We start from the raw sequence: 20719 nt of genomic DNA on the forward strand, positions 1-20719 counted from the left end.
AATAATGGGGACAGTGCATTTATGGATCCAGCAGATTAACACTCCAAGGATATAGATGAGACACAGACAAACAATCTAGATAAATACCAACTTCTCATCATACATCATGATGCTGTATAATCCACCAGATTCAATGAGTAATTAATGCGCATGCGTCGCTTTCTAGCATAATACTATCTATAATACTATATAGCGTTGCATCTTTAGTTCATGGAAAACACAACCTGCTACAAACAGATTCTGCTGGATCAGACTATTTTTCAGTCAATGGGGCAGATAGGGCAAGACTTAATACAGTTTCAGATCCTGAGTAGTAGGGATTTAACTGCACCCACACACTATGCAGCTAAAAGAGCCATACTGGCACCAGAGATCTCTGCCAACCAAAGCGCTGCAGAGCAGAGCAAAGAATGAACCTAGAGCCAACATCAGTTATACCATCTATATAGCACAAACCATATACATTTTACATTGTTAAATGAATGAAAGATACAAAAGCAACGATTGTCTGTAAAGACATATAGAGGCTTCACTGGCCTCTAACACAGAGCCCTTATGCAGCACAGCAAATAATAAATCTATTTTATATATATATATATATATATATATAGATAGATAGATAAATATAAATATATATATATATACACACACACAAAATATACAGCTGAAAATATTCACGGTGGTCCTGAATGTTGTAAAAACATGTATGAAAAATAGCTCAGACATTTCAGGAATAAAACCTTTATGAATGGCACAGATGGCAAAAAAACAGTTCTAAATCAATGTAAAATCCATATCTCAAAGGTCCTGCCACCGCCTCCATTTCTGAAAAGAGTTAAGCTATAAATTAATAAATTGGGTCGACTTTGAAATTATTTTTTGTTCATTTATTATAAAATTGCCATAAACTATTCTTTACATTTTTATCACCTTATAATCATTTATTTCGTTATTCTTGCCTGCACAAGCCATGAGAAGCAGCTTGCTAAGGACGAGGAGCCTGATCCCTGCCAGTAAGTAGCTGCTAATAATGCTGTTCTCAGGTTGCAGCCAGTCTCCCTTTCTGCAATTAACAAGCAGTGTGAGAAGTGTTGATGTCTGCTGATGTCTGCATGTACAGCCACTAATGTCATTACTGCTGGAAAGTCAATTCTAACGCCTCGCATCAAAGTCACCAGGGTGCAGGGATTGTACAGATCAGGAGGATTCCAGCTCCTCTTCTTCTCCCTGCTCATTGTCCCGGGCATCATTAGTCGGGATTAGGCTGTACAGACTGGAGTTTTAATTGTCTGTCCTCATCTGGATACATTTCTTCTTACTAAAGGTGCTAATTGAGAATTTTCTTTTCATCATCTCATCACCCAGGTTTCCTTTTTCACGAGTATATTGTTGTCCTAGTTGGGTAAGAGCTTCTGTCACTGGGGCCCATTTGTCACAGGGTTACTGAGGAGAGATGCCAAGTACAGCACTTGTCGCAGTGAGCTGACTGAATGCAATCCTGGGCAATGTTTCCTGTGCCATAGTGGCTCTCTATGGAAAATGCACTGCTCTGTCCCCAGACATCAACCATACATATATCTATAATACGTATGATCTGCCACTGCACTCATTCTCCTTATAAAAATATGTCAGTGCTATCATATTGGTACAAGAGATTCAACACTGTCAGTAGGAGACTTGTTTTATTGCAGAAAAAATGGTTTCAAATTTGGTAGGTGTTTAATAGATGATTTTTTTCGATTCATATATATATATATATATATATATATATATATATATATATATATAGCTTAGTAGCTATATAAAAATAGCTGTATAGCTAGAATTATGTTGAATAAAAATATAATAGGAACATGGAACATGCATACATACTGTAAGATAGATAGATGGATGGATAGATTGAAATTTTAAATTCAAAGAGAGTTAAATAAATTAAAAAAAAAAGATATCTAGAAAGAATAGAAATCGTAGAGCGTTCACAACATTTTGATAGAGAATATCGCATTTAAATATATCACATCTAAGTATACACAGCCACAAGATTAGATGCATGTAAATATTATAGATACATGTGAATCCATTGAAATATTCTGTTCTTTTAAGAATAGGACAAACTGCCTGAATTTAGTTCGATCCCATTCATTCTGCATTTCGCATCCTCCATTTCTGCACTTTCCATTATCACCAGTTCCCATCATGTAGCACAGCACACACATGTACATACACACACATATACACATTTACATACAGATATACATATAGCACATTTTGCACTATAGAAAAATAGAGAAAATGCCAATAACTTTAAATCCGCAGACGATCGCCGATATTTGATCGTCAGCCACAGTGATCGTTCATTTCCACATCGCAGCAGATGACAATAAGAGGTTAATTCTACCGATATTCTCTATGATACGAGTCTTAACGGATATGATGGCGATGGGAGATATTGGAGGAGCCCATGGCACTCACCTATGTGCACAGCCAGCACCAGTAGAATATATCTTCCGTTCAGATGAACTCCCATCCTACATTGAATAAAACCATTGGAGACTGTAGATTAATGGAGTATTTGGGCAATCCTGGGTGGGGAGTGATGAGAACTAGGCATTGCAAACAAGTTCCAGCAGCTAGCACTTAGCAGAGCCGGATAGAGAAGGGAAGGGAAGAGAGGAAGGGAAGAGCTTGGGATGGGTCGCACCACTAGGAGAGGGGAGGATGGCGCTCAGCCCCTGCCCACCCCCTGCCTGGAGCTGACGTGAGGAGGCTGGCGATGCACCAGTTGCTTTTATATAGAGGATCCCCATTTATAGTCATCAGATGCTGGGACTAGCCACATACAACCACATTCACACCAGTTCCTATGCTTTACCGACCATATAAAGTGGCAGCAGTGACAGCAGAGGAGAGGCCTGGCAGTGGTTAGCCATGGCCTTACTGCTGGCTTTTCTCACAATTCTCCATCCTATAATGTGTGGCAGCCAGGTGGACCATGTACCAGGGCAGTGACACCTGCCACAGTCAGGTGCAGGGGAGACACCGCGGACACGAGTGGGGAGGGGGCCAATGACAGCACTGAGAGGGCCCCCACTGCTGCCGGGGAGGGGGCCAGTGACAGCACTGAGAGGGCCCCCACTGCTGCCGGGGAGGGGGCCAGTGACAGCACTGAGAGGGCCCCCACTGCTGCCGGGGAGGGGGCCAGTGACAGCACTGAGAGGGCCCCCACTGCTGCCGGGGAGGGGGCCAGTGACAGCACTGAGAGGGACCCCACTGCTGCCGGGGAGGGGGCCAGTGACAGCACTGAGAGGGCCCCCACTGCTGCCGGGGAGGGGGCCAGTGACAGCACTGAGAGGGCCCCCACTGCTGCCGGGTAGGGGGCCAGTGACAGCACTGAGAGGGCCCCCACTGCTGCCGGGGAGGAGCCGCAAAGGACAAGATGATGTAACCGATCCCTGACTCTCATCAACTCACCTACAGTATTCCTGCCATGTAGTAATGCCGGAGCCTCCTCAGCCCTCAGTCACACTGCCACTGTTCTCATTGACAGCTTATCTAGCTATAGATTCCTTTATTATCTATCTATTCATCTGTCATCTCTATATATTGGATCTATTTATCTATGATCTATTATCCATCCGTATATCTAGCTATCCATCCATTTATCATCCATCTCCTATCTATCTATCTATCTATCTATCTATCTATCTATCTATCTATCTATCTATCTCCTTATCTATTCATCTTTTATTTATCTATTCATTCATGATCTTTCTATAATCCAACCGTGTGGCTATTTATCCACCCATCCATCCATCTATGATCTGTCTCATAGACATACAATTTGATTATTTAATTACCATTTTTCCTGCCCATCAACCTTTATTATGCCATTTTTTTCTATCCCATTTTAATTTGCTTATCTCTTTAAGTATATATGTGTGTAACCTAATACAGTATATTCTTTATCTCTAGCCAATTTATCTATATAACCTATTATTTTACTGTATCAATTATGTAGTTATTAAATCAACCAACATACAATCACCTCCTCACTTAATCTATTTATCTATCAGTCTATCCATCATCTATCTCTTCTTTCATTCTTTTCTTCTACTTCTTTCCTTCTCTATATTTATTTATTTCCTTCCTTCTTCTTCTCCTCTTCCTTCCCTTTCCTCCTTCCTCTTTCTTTCTTTCTTTCTTTCTTTCTTTCTTTCTTTCTTTCTTTCTTTCTTTCCTTTCTTTCTTTCTTTCTCCCCCTACCTGTATTTTAACTTATAGTGTATTCTTAATGTGGAAATTGACACTTTGGTACTGATATGAATAATATCTATCTATCTATCTATCTATCTATCTATCTATCTATCTATCTATCTATCTATCTATCTATCTATCTAGGGTAGCAGTATTTATTTTATTCACTCATATAGCGCCATTTATTCCACTGCGCATTACAGACATTTTATCAAGCTACCTGTTATGTAGAGGAACTGCATGTGATCATAAACAGTAAATTGAATTAAATCCAAATATCTTCATCGCTTAAGAACTCATATTCTTTATCTATCGGTCCACCAAGTATAATAATCACCTCTTCTCATTACTCATAGTTATTGGGAGACTTATGGATCACTCCTGCCTCCTCCTGATATAACCTATAGAGCCTGCTTTTTGGCATATCCCTACAAAGATCTGCTTTCCTCTGACTGCAACCTCGGTTTCTCTAACCCCCCACTAATCACCCCCAACCTCAGCAGGATCCTCCTAGGTGACGTCAGCAGGGGATTGCTGTGACGTCAGCAGGGAGGTGAGTAGCGTTTCCCCTGCACCTGCTCAGCATCCTAATCGGCTTCTCTAAACCAAGGAGCCTGATAGACTTGGCTTCTGTCGGCTGCTCCAGTGGTGGAAGGGGAGGAGGGAGGGAATCCTTCCTGATCCAAGTGATTAAGCACTTTGTCCTTCCAGCTTGACTTCAGGATGCAGCACAGGTAATAGGAGGGAAAGCAAAAGCCCTTGAGCTGCCCCCTCCTCTAATCCCCCCGTGCTCCCCCACCTCCCGGTCCCCTATCTTCTCTGCCCCAATTTTCTGCCGCATTACATAGAGCATTCAGTCCAGGTCTGTTACTGAACAATGAGTCTGATAACCAAAATAAGATAATGCAGAGGCTTACCTGCAGTCCTATGTAAAGCCATAGCTACATCATGAGAACAGCACAATAACACCATAAGGTGTACCATGCTGATTTTAAAGGACACGTTTTAGTTCTTCTTTTTTTTAAAATTTTTCCCAGCCAATTAGTTCACTCCTAGTTTTTGAAAAGAAAAAATAAAACGCATGAAAACACTAAAATCTGCATCAAATAGTAGGTGTGAATTTAGCCATGGTTGTTATAGTGTACATGAAATCTGAAATAATTGGACTGTCCCACATGTTTTGTTTGGTATTAGTAGCAAGAAAGGAAATACTTCACATTTATCTTATAAATGTAATAATTATTATTGTAATCAGTCAGATTGTCAATATTTTCTGACAGGTTCTGCTAAATCTCCCTATATGTCCATCAGTGAAGAATTCTTAAATTAATTGCTGCATCTAATGTTCTTGAAACCATAGCCAGAAGGTAGATTTCCATATTTACATCATTCTTTTGGTGTCTCATTCATATGAGTAGGGTTTGCAGAAAACAATGCACATGTTGCAAAAAACCCTATTCAGATATAGAGACTAGCTTTCTCAGTCTGTGCTTTACACTGTTAGCACGGTGTTGAAGGGGTTGTTCACCTTTGGGGTCTATTTTATTTTATTTTTTTTACTTAAATGCATATATTTGAGGCTCAAAATAATTTTTCAATTCAGCTTAAAGGGGCTGCCCACTACTCTGACAACTTCTTCTTAAATACAAAGTCATACAAGCCTTGGGAGATCGGGCACGAATGTTACTGGAATGGCACCGGTATGGCATGTGGGTATAAGGTGTTTTTATTTTACATTAGAGAATGAAGTATCTAAGAAGCAATTGTTCCAATAGTAGGCAACCCTTTTCATTAAAAAATTTGCACCGTTTTGCTTTTCTTTTCCTACACATTCAACTTTGATGTGATCATAAATCAGCTGTAGAAAAGGAGGAGAAGTTCCAGCTCAGGAGTAGTCCAGAAAGTCTTCTTTATTAAAGATTAAAAACAGATACCATAGTACATTTCCAAAGAAAAGAGAGAGCAATGCGTTTCGAATGCGAGTGTTGCATTCTTTGTCAGAGCTCTGAAGAAGATTTTTTGGACTATTCCTGAGCTGGAACTTCTCCTCCTTTTCTAAATTTATGCTACAAAGTGGTTCCTCGTGTTCCGCGCTCCAGGACGCTAGAGCACAGGTGAGCTGGTGATTTCCCCTTTTTCTACTATTGTCATAAATCAGCTGACAGGAGCTCAAAAAAGAGAAAAAAAAAAGAGATAAAACTCTCCAATTGGACCATTAGGCTAACCTCACTGACAGATTCTCAGTTAACCCATTCTAAAGCCAGCCATGACAGACCTTGTAGAAGGCAAATGATGCAAAATGTTTAATGAAACCCAATTATCAAAATGATTTTTAGCCAAGAATTCATGCAATTAACTAAGAAAAAAATGACACCAAAGGAGGAGAACCCCTTTAACATGCAAACAACATGCCCTTGCCCACAGGCGATAATCACCTCGGTATTACTTTGTTTGACTTGTGCCCCCCAAGACTGCTGCATTTTAGAGCATAATGTCTCCTTTCTACTGCAGTCTACTTTCTTACAGTTAATTAGGTCCCAGGGCAAAGCTCTACATGGCAGCTGTTTCCTTGTGGCTGTCTTCAGATAGGAATACATGTGGTTATAGGTTCCTACTTAGAGACATGAATCCTATTTTATGATCTTGAGCATGTAGTGTAAAGTATTCAGTCCATTCTTCCCTAGAGGTACTCTTATTCACTCACCATGTGGAATATTAATGGAGAATTAAGCATAAGTTTATCAGCATTATTCATTCCAAATCCAAGTGTTACACCCTGAAAATGGGCAGATCAAATCAATGATTGCAATGTGTCCTGTAGGTATGGTCATAGGCACATGAATATGGAGCTGACCAAGCTGCTACTGAATTAGTTTTGTGATTGCTAATGATTGGTCACCACTTCACATTATTTAGCAAGATGACTGGTCATGTCATTGCTTTATGTACTGGTTGGCAGTGGCAGGCACCTGTCAAGGAGGTCACGTCAAAAGCAAATCAGAACCATGAGATTGACTCACATCCCATCCCAGGCTGAACTCTTATTTTCAATTTCTTCAGCCCAGTGAATGATAATTTGCCTGAAGGCATTAATCTGTAATAGTGCGGATTCCATACACACAAGTACACAGTGCAGTGATCTCAACCAAGTCTATAGATTAATGGCCTAGATAAGAAATACTCAACCTATTATAAGAGACAGATTGCAGCACACAGTGGGGACTAAAGTCCAGCAGAAGACAACCTCATTTGGAGGTGGCTTTGGAGCCAGTCAATTACTATTAGGGTCTACTTGTATTGAATCACAACCTATTTGTGGGCTTATTGATGATATGTCATGGGTGTGTAATGGAGCTGGGGGCTGAGTCCTCCAGATCTTTCCCAATTTTGAACCCCTGAACCTTAGTGTGATTTTGATACTTATTAATATACAATGTAAAATTAAGACATGTTCAAGCATAACATCTCACTTTCAGATGTTTATTCCATTGAGTGTGAGATGATTCCTGACAAGTGCACCTATTCTCGCTCATGCCCAGCCTTGTGCCACCGCCATCAGCTTGACTTGTGTTTGTTTAATGCTACTGGTAACAGGAACATAGATGTGCTAAACAGCCGACAGTTAAGCCCATGGGTTGACACTATCAACCACACCAGAATGCCAGCGTCTCTGCTATTTTCCATATAGCAGCTATTTTCCCCAATTGGGTGCCAAAAAAAGAAAAAAACATAGCCCTTGTAGCCAAAGTGGAGGTAAAGCTGCAGACATCTGAGCTCAGCAGTAGGACACCAGTGAAGCTAATCACAGCAGCTCTTCATCTTCAACTTGACATACCTGTTGCAAACAGAAGTCAGAACCTACAGTTGTGCTCAAAAGTTTACATACTCCGGCAGAATTTTTCCTTTCTTGACCTTGTTTCAGAGAATATGATTGATAATAAAAAAACTTTTTCTCCACTCATGGTTATTGGTTGAGTGAAGCCATTTATTGTCAAACTAATGTGTTTTCTCTTTTTAAATCTTAACGACAACTAAAAATATTCAAATGACCCTGATCAAAAGTTCACATACCGTGGTGATTTTGGCCTGATAAGATGCACAGAATTTGACACAAATGGCTACTAAAGGTAATATCCTCACCTTCAAGACAGACTCTTGCATCTTTCATCCAGCCACTGATGTTTCTGGATTGTGAGTCATGGGGAAAGCAAAAGAATTGTCAACGGATCTACGGGAAAAGGTAGTTGAACTGTATAACACAGGAAAGGGATACAAAAAAATATCCAAGGAATTTATAATGCCAGTCAGCAGCGTTCAAACTGTGATTAACAAATGGAAAATTAGGGGCTCTGTAAAAACCAAACTATGGTCAGGTAGACCAACAAAAATTTTGGCCACAACTGCCAGGAAAATTGTTCGGGATGCAAAGAAAAACCCACAAATAAAATCAGCTGAAATTCAGGACTCTCTGAAAATTAGTTGTGTGGCTGTTTCAAGATTCACAATAAGGAGGCACTTGAAGAAAAATCGGCTGCATGGTCGAGTCACCAGTAGAAAGCCATTACTGCACAAATGCCACAAAGTATCTCGCCTACAATACGCCAAACAGCACAGAGACAAGCCTCAAAACTTCTGGAACAAGGTAATTTGGAGTCATGAGACCAAAATTGAACTTTTTGGCCACAACCATAAACGTTGCATTTAGAGAGAGGTCAACACGGCCTATGATGAAAGGAACACCATTCCTACAGTAAAGCACGGAGGTGAATCACTGATGTTTTGGGGATGTGTGAGCTACAAAAGCACAGGAGACTTGGTAAAAGTTGAAGGAAAGATGAATGCAGCACATTATCCGCAAATACTGGAGGCAAATTTGCACTCATCAGCCCGGAAGCTGCGCATGGGACGTACTTGGACGTTCCAACATGACAACGATCCAAAACACAAGGCCAAGTTGACCTGTCATTGGCTACAGCAGAACAAAGTGAAGGTTCTGGAGTGGCCATCTCAGTCTCCTGACCTCAATATCATTGAGCCACTCTGGGGAGATCTCAATCGCGCAGTCCATGCTAGACAGCCCAGGAATTTACAGGAACTGGAGGCTTTTTGCCAAGAAGAATGGGCAGCTTTACCATCTGAGAAATTAAAGAACCACATCCACAACTACCACAAAAGACTACATGCTGTCATTGATGTTAGAAGGGTCAATAAATGATATTAAGAACTGGGGGGTATGTGAACTTTTGATCAGTGTCATTTGGATGTTTTTGATTGTCATTAAGATTTAAAAAGAGAAAACACAGTAGTTTGACAATAAATGGCTTCACCCAACCAATAACCATGAGTGGAGAAAAAGTTTTTTTGTTATCATTCATATTCTCTGAAACAAGGCCAAGAAAGCAGAAATTCTGCCGGAGTATGTAAACTTTTGAGCACAACTGTATATTCCTACTATACACTTTGTAAAACCAAACCTTCTTGTCACACTCTCAACATAATGCCCAAGAATAACCAAAAAAGAGAATTAAAAGAACAGACAGATTAGATAGGAGTGTTATGGATCCGGGTGGTGGAACCTCTGTGCTGCGGTGCAAGGAGGGACCCAGAGGGGCGTAACTAAGTATCAACTCGGACCGACCTAGGTCGTTCGGCGGCTAACGACTCCGTGACCAAGGAGGGACCGAGCAGAGGGACCAGATGCTACTCTGGGGACGACCTTGTAAGAGAGAAGGTGACTCCCACGGGTCAGATGGCTGGGACTGACCGATACTGCAGATGGGCACAGCAGGCAGGCTGACGAGAGATCCGGGTAGATGAACTGGCAGAGACAGCAGGCGACAGGCAGGAGCCTCTAGGTAGGCTGTCAGGTGGTCAAGGCAAGTGACAGGCAGGAGCCTCCAGGTAGGCAGACAGGTGGTCACGGCAAGTGACAGGCAGGAGCCTCTAGGTAGGCTGTCAGGTGGTCACGGCAAGTGATGGGCAGGAGCCTCCAGGTAGGCAGAGAGGTGGTCACGGCAAGTGACAGGCAGGAGCCTCTAGGTAGGCTGTCAGGTGGTCACGACAAATGACGGGCAGGAGCCTCCAGGTAGGCAGACAAGTGGTCACGGCAAGTGACAGACAGGAGCCTCCAGGTAGGCAGACAGGTGGTCACTAGTGTTGAGCGAGCACTAAAATGCTCGGGTGCTCGAAGCTCGGGCCGAGCTCGCCGTGATACTCGGGTGCTCGACCCGAGCAACGAGCCCAATGTTAGTCTATGGGAGACTCGAGCATTTTTGCGGTGGCACCCCCGGCAGTCTTTAAAAAGCCTAACAAGTGCCCAAAACGATAGTGACAGTGCTCAAATGACATGGGGACAGCATGGGGATCGCCCCAGGAAGCATTTCTGACCCCCAGGTCACTGCTGTCAACAACGTGGTCAGAGGTAGTAAGCCACTTTTACAGGCTCACAATAAAACGAAAGTGAAACTTTTTTCCTGTGAAATATGTTAAGGAACATCCTTTCCAGGGAAAAGACTTGTGTATAAGTTAAAATAAATGACCAAAAACAAAAATACTCCTCCACACCTTCGGCTATGTTCACAAGTGGCATTTTTTATGCGTTTTTGCACTTTTGTATTGCGTTCAACTATGACAAATGCATTCACCGGGAAATGTCATTTTAACATTTTACAACCTTATCTGGCCATGTGCTGTGTGACACATGCATAAAGTGCTGAAAAGACATGGGAACAGCATGGGGAAGACCCCTGGAAGCATCTCTGACTCCCAGCTCACTGTCTAAAAGTGTGCCCATCATAAGTGATCCTTGCCGCATCAGAAGATGCAGACTTGCAACTATCCCCATGCAAGTTCTAGTCCCAGGGCAGTGTTCAATTGTACCTCCCCCATTCCTTGCAATACAAGCGCAAGTATGCAGCCTGCCACCCACCCACCCCCAGGCTGCAATACCATACTGCTTGCTTGAACTTGAAATTGGGCCTTTTAGGCATGTGGAGGCGGAATCTGGCCACCACGTCATGGCTGTGTTAGCGGCCTGGAATCCATACTCTGTCCCCAGCCGCCCGGCGGCCGGGTGTCCATACTCAGTCCCCAGCCGCCCCGCGGCCGAGTGTCCACACGGTCCCCAGCCGCCTGGGGGCAGTCGGGTGTCCATAAACGGTCCCCAGCCGCCTCCATTTCTCCTTGGAACATCCCCCCACACATTTTTCTTAGCCCGGCCTGCTTTAGGCAGCATTGGACGAGTCCACCAGAGAACCAGACTCCTCCGGTGGGCCCTGACTTCTCCATCGGTGGAGTTGAGAATGCCAAGGTGAGGAGCATAATGATGATGACAGAAGTTAGCATCTGCTATGTTTTCTTTTAATGCAAGTGTAAGTGTGCAGCCTGCCACCCACCCACCCCCAGACTGCAATTCATACTGCTAGCTTGCACTTGAAATGGGGTCTTTTAGTTTAGAGGAGGCCGAAGCTGGCCACTACCTCATGGCTGCTTCGGCAGCGAGGTATCCATACTCAGTCCCCAGCCGCCCCTATTTGTCCTGGTGTGCCTTATACATAAGATTAAGTGTGTATACCAAAACATTACCTGTGCCCTCCCCAGTGCATTTAGTGGGAAGGAGAGCCTATTCCGCTGTAGTGTGTGCATGCCAAACCCCTGTTCATGGTACATGCGAAGATGCCTCCCACCTTGCACCTGTCATTGCAGACTTGCAACTATCCCCATTCAAGTCCTTGTCCCAGGGCAGTGTTCAATTGTACCTCTCCCATTCCTTGCAATGCAAGTGCAAGTATGCAGCCTGCCACCCACCCACCCCCAGGCTGCAATACCATACTGCTTGCTTGCTTTCACTTTAAATTGGGTCTTTTAGGCATGTGGAGGCGGAATCTGGCCACCACGCCATGGCTGTGTCGGCGGCCTGGTATCCATACTCAGTCCCCAGCCGCCTGGTGGCCGGGTGTCCCCGCTTGCTCCCCAGCCTCCAGGGGGTGGCCGGGTGTCCATACTCGGTCCCCAGCCACCCCTATTTGTACCGGTAACCTTTCCCACACTTTTCTTAGCCTGGCCTGCTTTAGGGCAGCATTGGCCGAGCCCACCGGACTATCAGACTCCTCCGGTGGGCCCTGGCTTCTCCATCAGGGGAGTTGAGAGTGCCAAGGTGAGGAGCATGATGAGGATGATAGAAGTTAGCATCTGCTTTGTTTTCAAGGAATGCAAGCGCATGTATGTAGTAGTGGCTAGGCCTGAGTTGGTAAGCGTTTTGGCGCATATCCTACCTCCTCCGAGGATTGCTGGATGTTTTCCTGCTACTATCCAAGTTCTATGACTCCCGTTAAAACAAAGCTTCAGGTGATAAATTATGGATGAGGTGGTGGCAAAGGAGAAAGAGCAGGAGGAACAGGGACCAATCACATCAATATCAGGCCAGGCAACCACATATGTCTTGTAGGATATGTTTCTGTAACAAAAGGAGCGGTTCGGCTACACAGTTATAGGGCATACAGTGAGTGCAATGCCTACCAAAAATTTCGAGGCACTCCAATGCCCCTTGGAAATGACATGGAGGTCAGAGGGCGTTAACTAAACCTTTTTTTCCATTTATAGCAACTGGGTCTCCTGTGCACTGTTGGCCTAAGCAGTGAATGGAATGCTTTCCAAAAATTATGAGGTACTGCAATGCCCCTTATAAGAGCCATGTGTGGCACCCCAGGGGTCTGGTCACCACAGTAATAGAGATTACGTCGGAGAGCAAGTGGGAGGTTTCCTGGTCAGGATCCCTTAAACATGCAACATCCTCCTGCCCCAGTCCTGGGAGGGGAGAATTCTGCCCTTATAAACTGGATCTGGGGTGGGGTTGAGTGAGTCAGAGAACAGAGAACAGTCAGAGTCAGAGTGAGAGCAAGGGAAAGTAACAGCAAGGAGCTCTGTAGGAGCTAGGAGCTAAAGACGAGGGGCTGGAAGCTGAGCAGAGCTCGCCCTGGCAGAAGACAATAGGAACCGGACACAGGAGTCCGAAGCTGTGAGGACTTATATATCCAGCAGCAGAAACCAACCGGCAGGGGATTTCAGGTCCTCTGGCCATAGAAGCCCGGAGGCTCAGTCACAAGCAAGGGACCAGCACCGCCGTCGTGGAGCGGAGGCTAACAGAAGGCCCCAAGTCACCAGCCATACGGGTGAGCACTACACGGTACACTCAGGGACGTGGGCTACTTCTACCCGCTTACAGCAAGGTAGCCAGGAAGAGTGCAGACAGACGGGGAGGCCTACAACTCCACCTGGCCAGGGGAACTCCTGCTTGCTCACAGACTGACCAGGCCTCTTATGCTAGCCAGTACTCCTGGGAGGGTCTACCTTATAATCATCAGTAAAGACCGTGAACTGCACTGCAAAGACTCTGAGTCATTCCTGCTGCGCTCGTGCACCATCACCCCCATCATCCACACTCACTGCCCTGAGGCTGTACTCCTCCCGAGGGGAGTTATCCCATTTTATGCTGCGCACACAACACCAGCCTCAGCGGTCAGCCTCGCAGCGGTGGTACTCCCTGACCGCAATCCACGGGTGGCGCAGTCGGACAATTAACCTCAAAACCTAAGAACGATTGCCACTGGTTTGACCAGCCTGAGCCACGGGACCGGGTCACCGCCACGGAGACTACAGACCCCAGAGACCCTTCACTGGGTATCCCACACACGTGTACACACGGCCCAGGGGGCGCGTCACATGCAGTACAGCATATTACAAACATAAGTCCCATTATTGGGGAGTGGGTGTCCCATAGTATTTGCTTATGCCTTGCAAGCAAAAGCTGCCAAAAATTAGGACGGAGCAACTTGCAATGCCCCTTATAAGAGCCATGCAGTACAGCATATTACAAACATAAGTCCCATTATTGGGGAGTGGGTCTCCCATAGTATTTGCTTATGCTTTCCCAGCAAAAGCTGCCAAAAATTAGGACGGAGCAACTTGCAATGCCCCTTACAAGAGCCATGCAGTACAGCATATTACAAACATAAGTCCCATTATTGGGGAGAGGGTGTCCCATGGTATTTGCTTATGCTTTCCCAGCAAAAGCTGCCAAAAATTAGGACGGAGGAACTTGCAATGCTGGCACCCTGGTGGTATAGTGGTGGTGGAGGCTGAGGATAAGGAGAAGAAGATTAAACAGCTGAAACGAGGAAGCGTATACCCATGTGTGGGTCTGAAGCGGTGCATGTGAATACACCTCCCGAAATAACACAGTGGATTTGACTTCATGTTACTCTGCTGTCATTTGGTGGTGATGAGAAGTCTGGCCCAATCCAGCCCTTGTTCATTTTGATAAGGGTCAGCTTGTCAGCATTGTCAGTTGACAGGCGAGTGCGCTTATCAGTTATAATTCCCCCAGCGGCACTAAAAACACGCTCCGATAACACGCTAGCGGCAGGGCAGGCCAGGACCTCCAAGGTGTACAGAGCGAGTTCATTCCAAGTGTCCAGCTTGGATACCCAATAATTAAAAGGCACAGAGGAATCACGGAGGACGCTGGTACGATCGGCAAGGTACTCCCTCACCATCTTTTGAAACTTTCCACTCCTTGTGAGAGTACCCCGCGCCTCAGGGCCTATAAGCTGGGCGGGTGTCAGAAAACTGTCCCAGAACGTTGACAGTGTTCCCCTGCCTCTGCTGGATTGGAGTTGCATCTCTCTCGCCTGTACGCCTTGGTTGGGCAATGAACTGCAGCAAGGGCCTTCTGGTATTGCCCCATTTTTGTAGACCTCTCCACCTCAGGAAAAAGAGAGTGAAAGTTCTCCTTGTAGCGGGGGTCTACAAGTGTCACCAACCAGTAATGACTGTCACCCAACATTTTGACAACGCGAGGGTCACGGTTAAGGCAGCGTAACATAAAGTCAGCCATGCGTGCCAGACTGGTAACGGGCAAGATTTCCGTGTCCTCACCAAGATGACGACTGACCATGCTCTCCTCCTCCTCCTCCTCTTCCTCCTCCCCCCTGTCCTCAGGCCACCCACGCTGAACCGACGATATGACACTTGTACAGGTACTACCGTCTACAACGCATGATAGCAGCTCCTGTTCTTCCTCCTCCTCCTCCTCCTCTCCCTCATTGTCCCCCAATGCATGTTGGGATGAGATGAGGCTGGGCTGTGTGTAATCGCCCGCTACGGCTTCTTGATTCATCTCATCATACTCTGGCTGCAATGCCTCCTCTTTAATTCTCTGCAGAGAGCGTTGCAAAAGACAGACAAGTGGGATGCTGACACTAATGATGGCGTCATCGCCACTCACCATCTTGGTGGCCTCCTCAAAGTTTGTCAGGATGGTACATATGTCAGACATCCAGGTCCACTCCTGAGGTCTTATGTGTGGAGTCTGACCTGAATATCGACGGCCTTGTTGCAGCTGGTACTCCACAACTGCTCTCTTCTGCTCACAAATCCTTTGCAACATGTGGAGGGTAGAGTTCCAACGTGTGGGGACATCACACACCAGTCGGTGTGCCGGAAGCTGCAAACGCTGCTGCAACACAGCAAGGGTGGCGGAAGCTGTAGCCGACTTGCGAAAATGAGCTGACAGGCGGCGTACTTTCACGAGCAGATCTGGCAACTCGGGGTACGATTTAAGAAACCGCTGAACCACGAGGTTAAGCACATGAGCCAGGCATGGTACGTGTGTGATCTCACCTCGCCTCAGAGCCGCCACCAGGTTACGGCCATTGTCACACACGACCATGCCGGGATGTAGGTTCAGCGGTCTCAGCCACAGATCTGCCTGCTCTTTCACAGCTGTCCACAACTCACAAGCAGTGTGAGGTTTATCACCTAAGCTTATGAGTTTCAGCACAGCCTGTTGCCGCTTGGCGGAGGCAGTACTGCAATGCTTCCAGCTTGTAACTGATGTGGTGATATCTGAGATGGAGGCTGAACATGAGGAGGAGGAGGAGGAGGAGGATGCGCAGGAGCTGTACACTGTGGGGGCAACTCTGACTGACATAGGGCCCGCAATCCTCAGTGTGGGGAGGATGTGTTCCGTCCCAAGGTCCGCCTGGGCCCTGGCTTCCACTATGTTTACCCAGTGTGCCGTCAGAGAGATGTACCGTCCCTGGCCACAAGCACTTGTCCACGTGTCCGTTGTCAGGTGGACTCTCCCAGTAACTGCGTTGTTGAGGGCACGGCAGATGCTTTGGGACACGTGCTTGTGTAGTGCGGGGATGGCACACCGGGCAAAATAGTGTCGGCTGGGGACCGAGTACCGAGGGACGGCCACCGCCATAAGATTGCGGAAGTATTCCGTCTCCACCAGCCTAAAAGGCAGCATTTCCAATGCAAGCAGTCGTGAAATGTGCGAATTTAGGACTGTGGCCTGTGGGGCGTTAGCTGCGAATTTCCGCTTTCGTTCAAAGGTCTGGGATATGGACAATTGAACGCTGCGGTGGGACGTGGACGTGGACGTTGATGCTGTTTCTTGAGAAACTGCCATAACAAGTGAAGACTGAGAGGAGGGGGCATCTTTACATGCAGTATGGACAGGAGATTGCCTTGCACACACAACAGGGGGTTCTATTGCACGCACAACAGTGGAAGAAGCAGTGGTGACACCCGCTGACACTGGTCGTGGACCCTGGGTTTCGCCCCACAAAGTCGGGTGCTTTGCTGCCATGTGCCTGATCATGCTGGTGGTGATCAGGCTGGTAGTTTTGTCACCCTTGCTGATGCTGGCATGGCAGGTGGAACATATGGCCTTTTTGGGGTTATCAGCAGAGTCTTTAAAAAAATTCCAGACTCTGGAAGACCTACCGCTTGTACTGGCAACGTCCCTCGTGTTGTTGCTACGGGGAACGGTTGCCTGCCTTCTGTCTGTGGCCACCACACTGCTTCTTCCTGCCTGTTGGGGTACTCTGCCTCCCTCCCCCTGTGTGCTGATGGCCTCACCCTGCATGTCCTCCTTCCACGTTGGGTCAGTTACTAGATCATCCACCACCTCCTCCTCTTCCACTTGCGCACCACGATCCTCCTCCTCACTTCCTGGCAATTGTGTCTCGTCATCGTCCACCTCTTGTGACAGATTGCCAACGTCGACTTCCTGTGGCCGTGGCTGTTCAAATATTTGGGCATCGCAACATGGGATCTCCTCTTCCACCACTTCAAGCGTATCAGGCGAGGGGCCCAAATATGGAAATGGACCAGTGAACAGCTCTTCAGAGTGTCCAAGTGTGGGATCACTTGCTGTCTGACGACACTCGGCATGGTGGGAGGAAGGAGCATCAGGGTGAGGAGGAGTATGCAGTCGAGACTCATGGCTACTAAGAGTTGACCGTGTGGAAGACAGACCGGAGGTGGTGGTGCCCAGGTAACTGGAAGTATTGTCTGCTATCCAATTAATAACCTGTTCACACTGATCAGTTCGCAATACTTGTGTTGTAGCGTGCTTCCCTAGTAATTCGGTCAAGAAGTGGGAGCGAGAAGATGTGGCTGTTGGTTGTGGCACATTTTCACCTTGGCCACGGCCCCGTCCTCTGCACGAACCATCACCAGAACGTCCATTTCCACGTCCCTTGCCACGCGCCTTGCCCATTGTAAATGAAGTAAAATAGCTTACACTTGCACTATCAATGGAAAAAGGGTAATAAAGAGTAGATTAGAACCGTGGAAGAGGAAAACCACAGTTATTGTTTACTGGGGTATACCACACTTTTTTAAATAGAGATATTTGCAGCTGAACAGTGAGCGACACACTCAAACTGCTTTTTTTTTAGATACCAAAGGCCCAAAACTGGATAGTACAGCGATTTGACCCGTGGAACTGCGAAACCACACTGGGATGTCGGGCCTACACAAGACTATTTTCAACAGATATATTTTTATGTCACAACAGTCAGGAGACACTACTGTTTTTCTTTACGGAAAAAACTACCAAAACCTGAATAATAGAGATTTTTTACCGTGGAACAGCAAAACCACAGTTATAATTTACTGGTGTATACCAGGCTTTTTAAAATATATATATATTTGCGGCTGAACAGTGAGCAACACACTCAAACTGTTTTTTTTTAGATACAAATGGCCCAAAAGTGGATAATACAGAGGTTTGTACCGTGGAACTGCAAAACCACACTTGTATTTCTCGGGCCTATACCAGACTATTTTCAACAGATATATTTGTGTGTGAAAAATCAGGGAGACACTATTTTTTTTTTTTTACAGCAAAAAATGCAAAAAGCAGGATAATAGAGATTTTTTACCGTGGAACAGCAAAAGCACACTTCTGTCTCTCTGGCCTACACCAGACTATTTTCAACAGATATATTTGTGTCTCCTGCCCGAGTAACCCGGAAATGCTCGGTGCTCGCCGAACATCCCGAGTAGCGTGATGCTCGGGCGAGTATCGAGCAGTGTCGAGCATGTTCGCTCAACACTAGTGGTCACGGAAAGTGACGGTCAGGAGCCTCCAGGTAGGCTGACAGGTAACAGGCAGGTGCTTCCAGGTAAGCAGGCGGGCAAAGCCCATAGACAGACTGCCGGACTGAACGGAAGACAGACTGTCGGGCTGAAGAGTAGTCAGGCTGGCGGACTGGACTGATAGTCAGGCTGGCGGGCAGGACTAGTAGTCAGGCTAGCAGTGGGACCTGAGGGCTGAAGCAGAGGTAAGTACACTGTACATCAACTATTGCTCCGACACCTCCATATTGGAGGAGGTGCTTTATATATGGGAGGACCTCCGGCAATTGGCCGGGGACTCCTTAGGGCGGCGCACGCGGCCCCTTTAAGAGGGAGGGAGCGCGCTCGCGCCCTAAGCACAGTGCCCGGGAATCAGCGCGCGCCGGCAGAAGCAGGAAGAGGAGCGCTGGAGGACGTCGGGCGGGGAGCGCGGCGGTGAGAGGGACGGCGTCTCTACCTGGCAGGGGGCAGAGACGCCGATGCTACAGTACCCCCCCTTACGCCCCCTCTTTTTTAGGCCAAAAAGAAAATTTTCAAGGAGAAGCGGGGCATGAATGTTCTCCCTGGGTTCCCAAGTTCTCTCCTCTGGGCCAAACCCCTTCCAATCCACCAGAAAAAAGGTTTTTCCTCTTACCGTCTTGGTGGTCAGAATGTTCTCTACCTCAAAAAGGTCCTCAGCGGAAACTGGAGCAGGGGGAGTACCTGGACTGTTGGAAAAAGAATTAAACACAACTGGTTTGAGGAGAGATACGTGGAAGGAGTTGGGAATCAGTAAGGTGGCCGGGAGTTTTAACTTGTAGGCCACTGGGTTGATTGGTTTCAGGACTTCAAATGGACCGATGAACCAAGGACCCAATTTGTAAGAGGGTATTTTGAGCCGAACATGTTTGGAGGAGAGCCAAACCTTGTCTCCTGGACGGAATTAAGGCGGATCCAGACGTCTCTTGTCAGCATATCTCTTCATCCGCTCGGAGGACTGAAGAAGTGCGGACCTAGTGTTTTCCCAAATGGTGGAAAATTCGCAGACCAGAGACTCCACGGCAGGGTTGTCCACGGAAGTGGAGACGGGAAACGGAATCCGGGGATGTTGACCATAGTCTACAAAGAACGGGGACTTGGAAGTCGATTCGCTCTCATGGTTGTTGTAGGAGAATTCGGCCCATGGTAGGAGGTTCACCCAATCGGTATGGTGAGCATTAACAAAGTGCCGGATGTAGCTGGTAAGGATCTGGTTGATACGCTCCACTTGGCCATTGGACTGTGGATGGTAAGCGGAAGAGAAATCCAGGGTGACATCCAGCAGTTTACACATAGCTCTCCAGAAGCATGAGGTGAATTGAACCCCTCGATCCGACACAATGTGGAGGGGTAGGCCATGGAGACGGAAGATGTGAAAGAAGAAGTCCTTAGCCGGCTCTGATGCGGACGGGAGACCAGGCAGAGGGATGAAGTGGGCCATTTTAGAAAAGCGGTCGGCGACCACCCAAATGACTGTACAGCCGGCAGAAACAGGGAGATCTGTAATAAAGTTCATAGCAATGTGTTGCCAAGGGGCAGCAGGTACGGGAAGAGGCAGGAGGTGACCGGCTGGAAGATGTCTGGGAACTTTGTTGCGGGCACAAGATGAACAGGCCGCAACGAAGTCTACCACATCCTTGCGCAGGGTAGGCCACCAGTAATGCCGGGTAATGAGCAGGAAAGTTTTCTTTTGACCAGCATGGCCGGCTAGTTTAGATGAATGACCCCAGTGAAGAATCTTCTGCCGATCTGGAACCGTTACAAACATCTTACCGGGTGGGAGACGAGTCAGATCTAAGGGGGCCACATTCATCACTTTGGAGGGGTCGATGATGTGCATAGGCTCCTCCTCTAGATCGGCGGACAGGAAGGATTGGGACAAGGCGTCAGCTTTAACATTCTTGTCCGCCGGGCGGAAATGTAGGATAAAGTCGAAGCGAGCGAAGAACAAAGACCACCGGGCCTGACGCGGATTGAGTCTTTGGGCATTCTGGAGATATGCAAGGTTTTTGTG

General features: G+C 46.7%; 1 protein-coding gene across 1 annotated transcript in view; it reads right to left on the bottom strand.

Annotated features, from left to right (window-relative positions):
* NRN1 (neuritin 1) overlaps positions 1–2692 on the bottom strand; it is an 8322-nt gene extending 5630 nt beyond the window's left edge. The window contains exon 1 of the mRNA XM_073678718.1: positions 2473–2692. Within this exon, the coding sequence (XP_073534819.1) occupies positions 2473–2527 (55 nt within the window). The 5' untranslated portion in view covers positions 2528–2692. The remainder of the gene's footprint in view (positions 1–2472) is intronic.
* Between the last annotated feature and the right edge of the window lie 18027 nt (positions 2693–20719).

The sequence above is a fragment of the Phyllobates terribilis genome, unplaced genomic scaffold (genome assembly GCF_046119375.1).
Source record: "Phyllobates terribilis strain yellow unplaced genomic scaffold, ASM4611937v1 Scaffold_4__5_contigs__length_816908805, whole genome shotgun sequence".
In the NCBI taxonomy this organism is placed as follows: Eukaryota; Metazoa; Chordata; class Amphibia; order Anura; family Dendrobatidae; genus Phyllobates; species Phyllobates terribilis.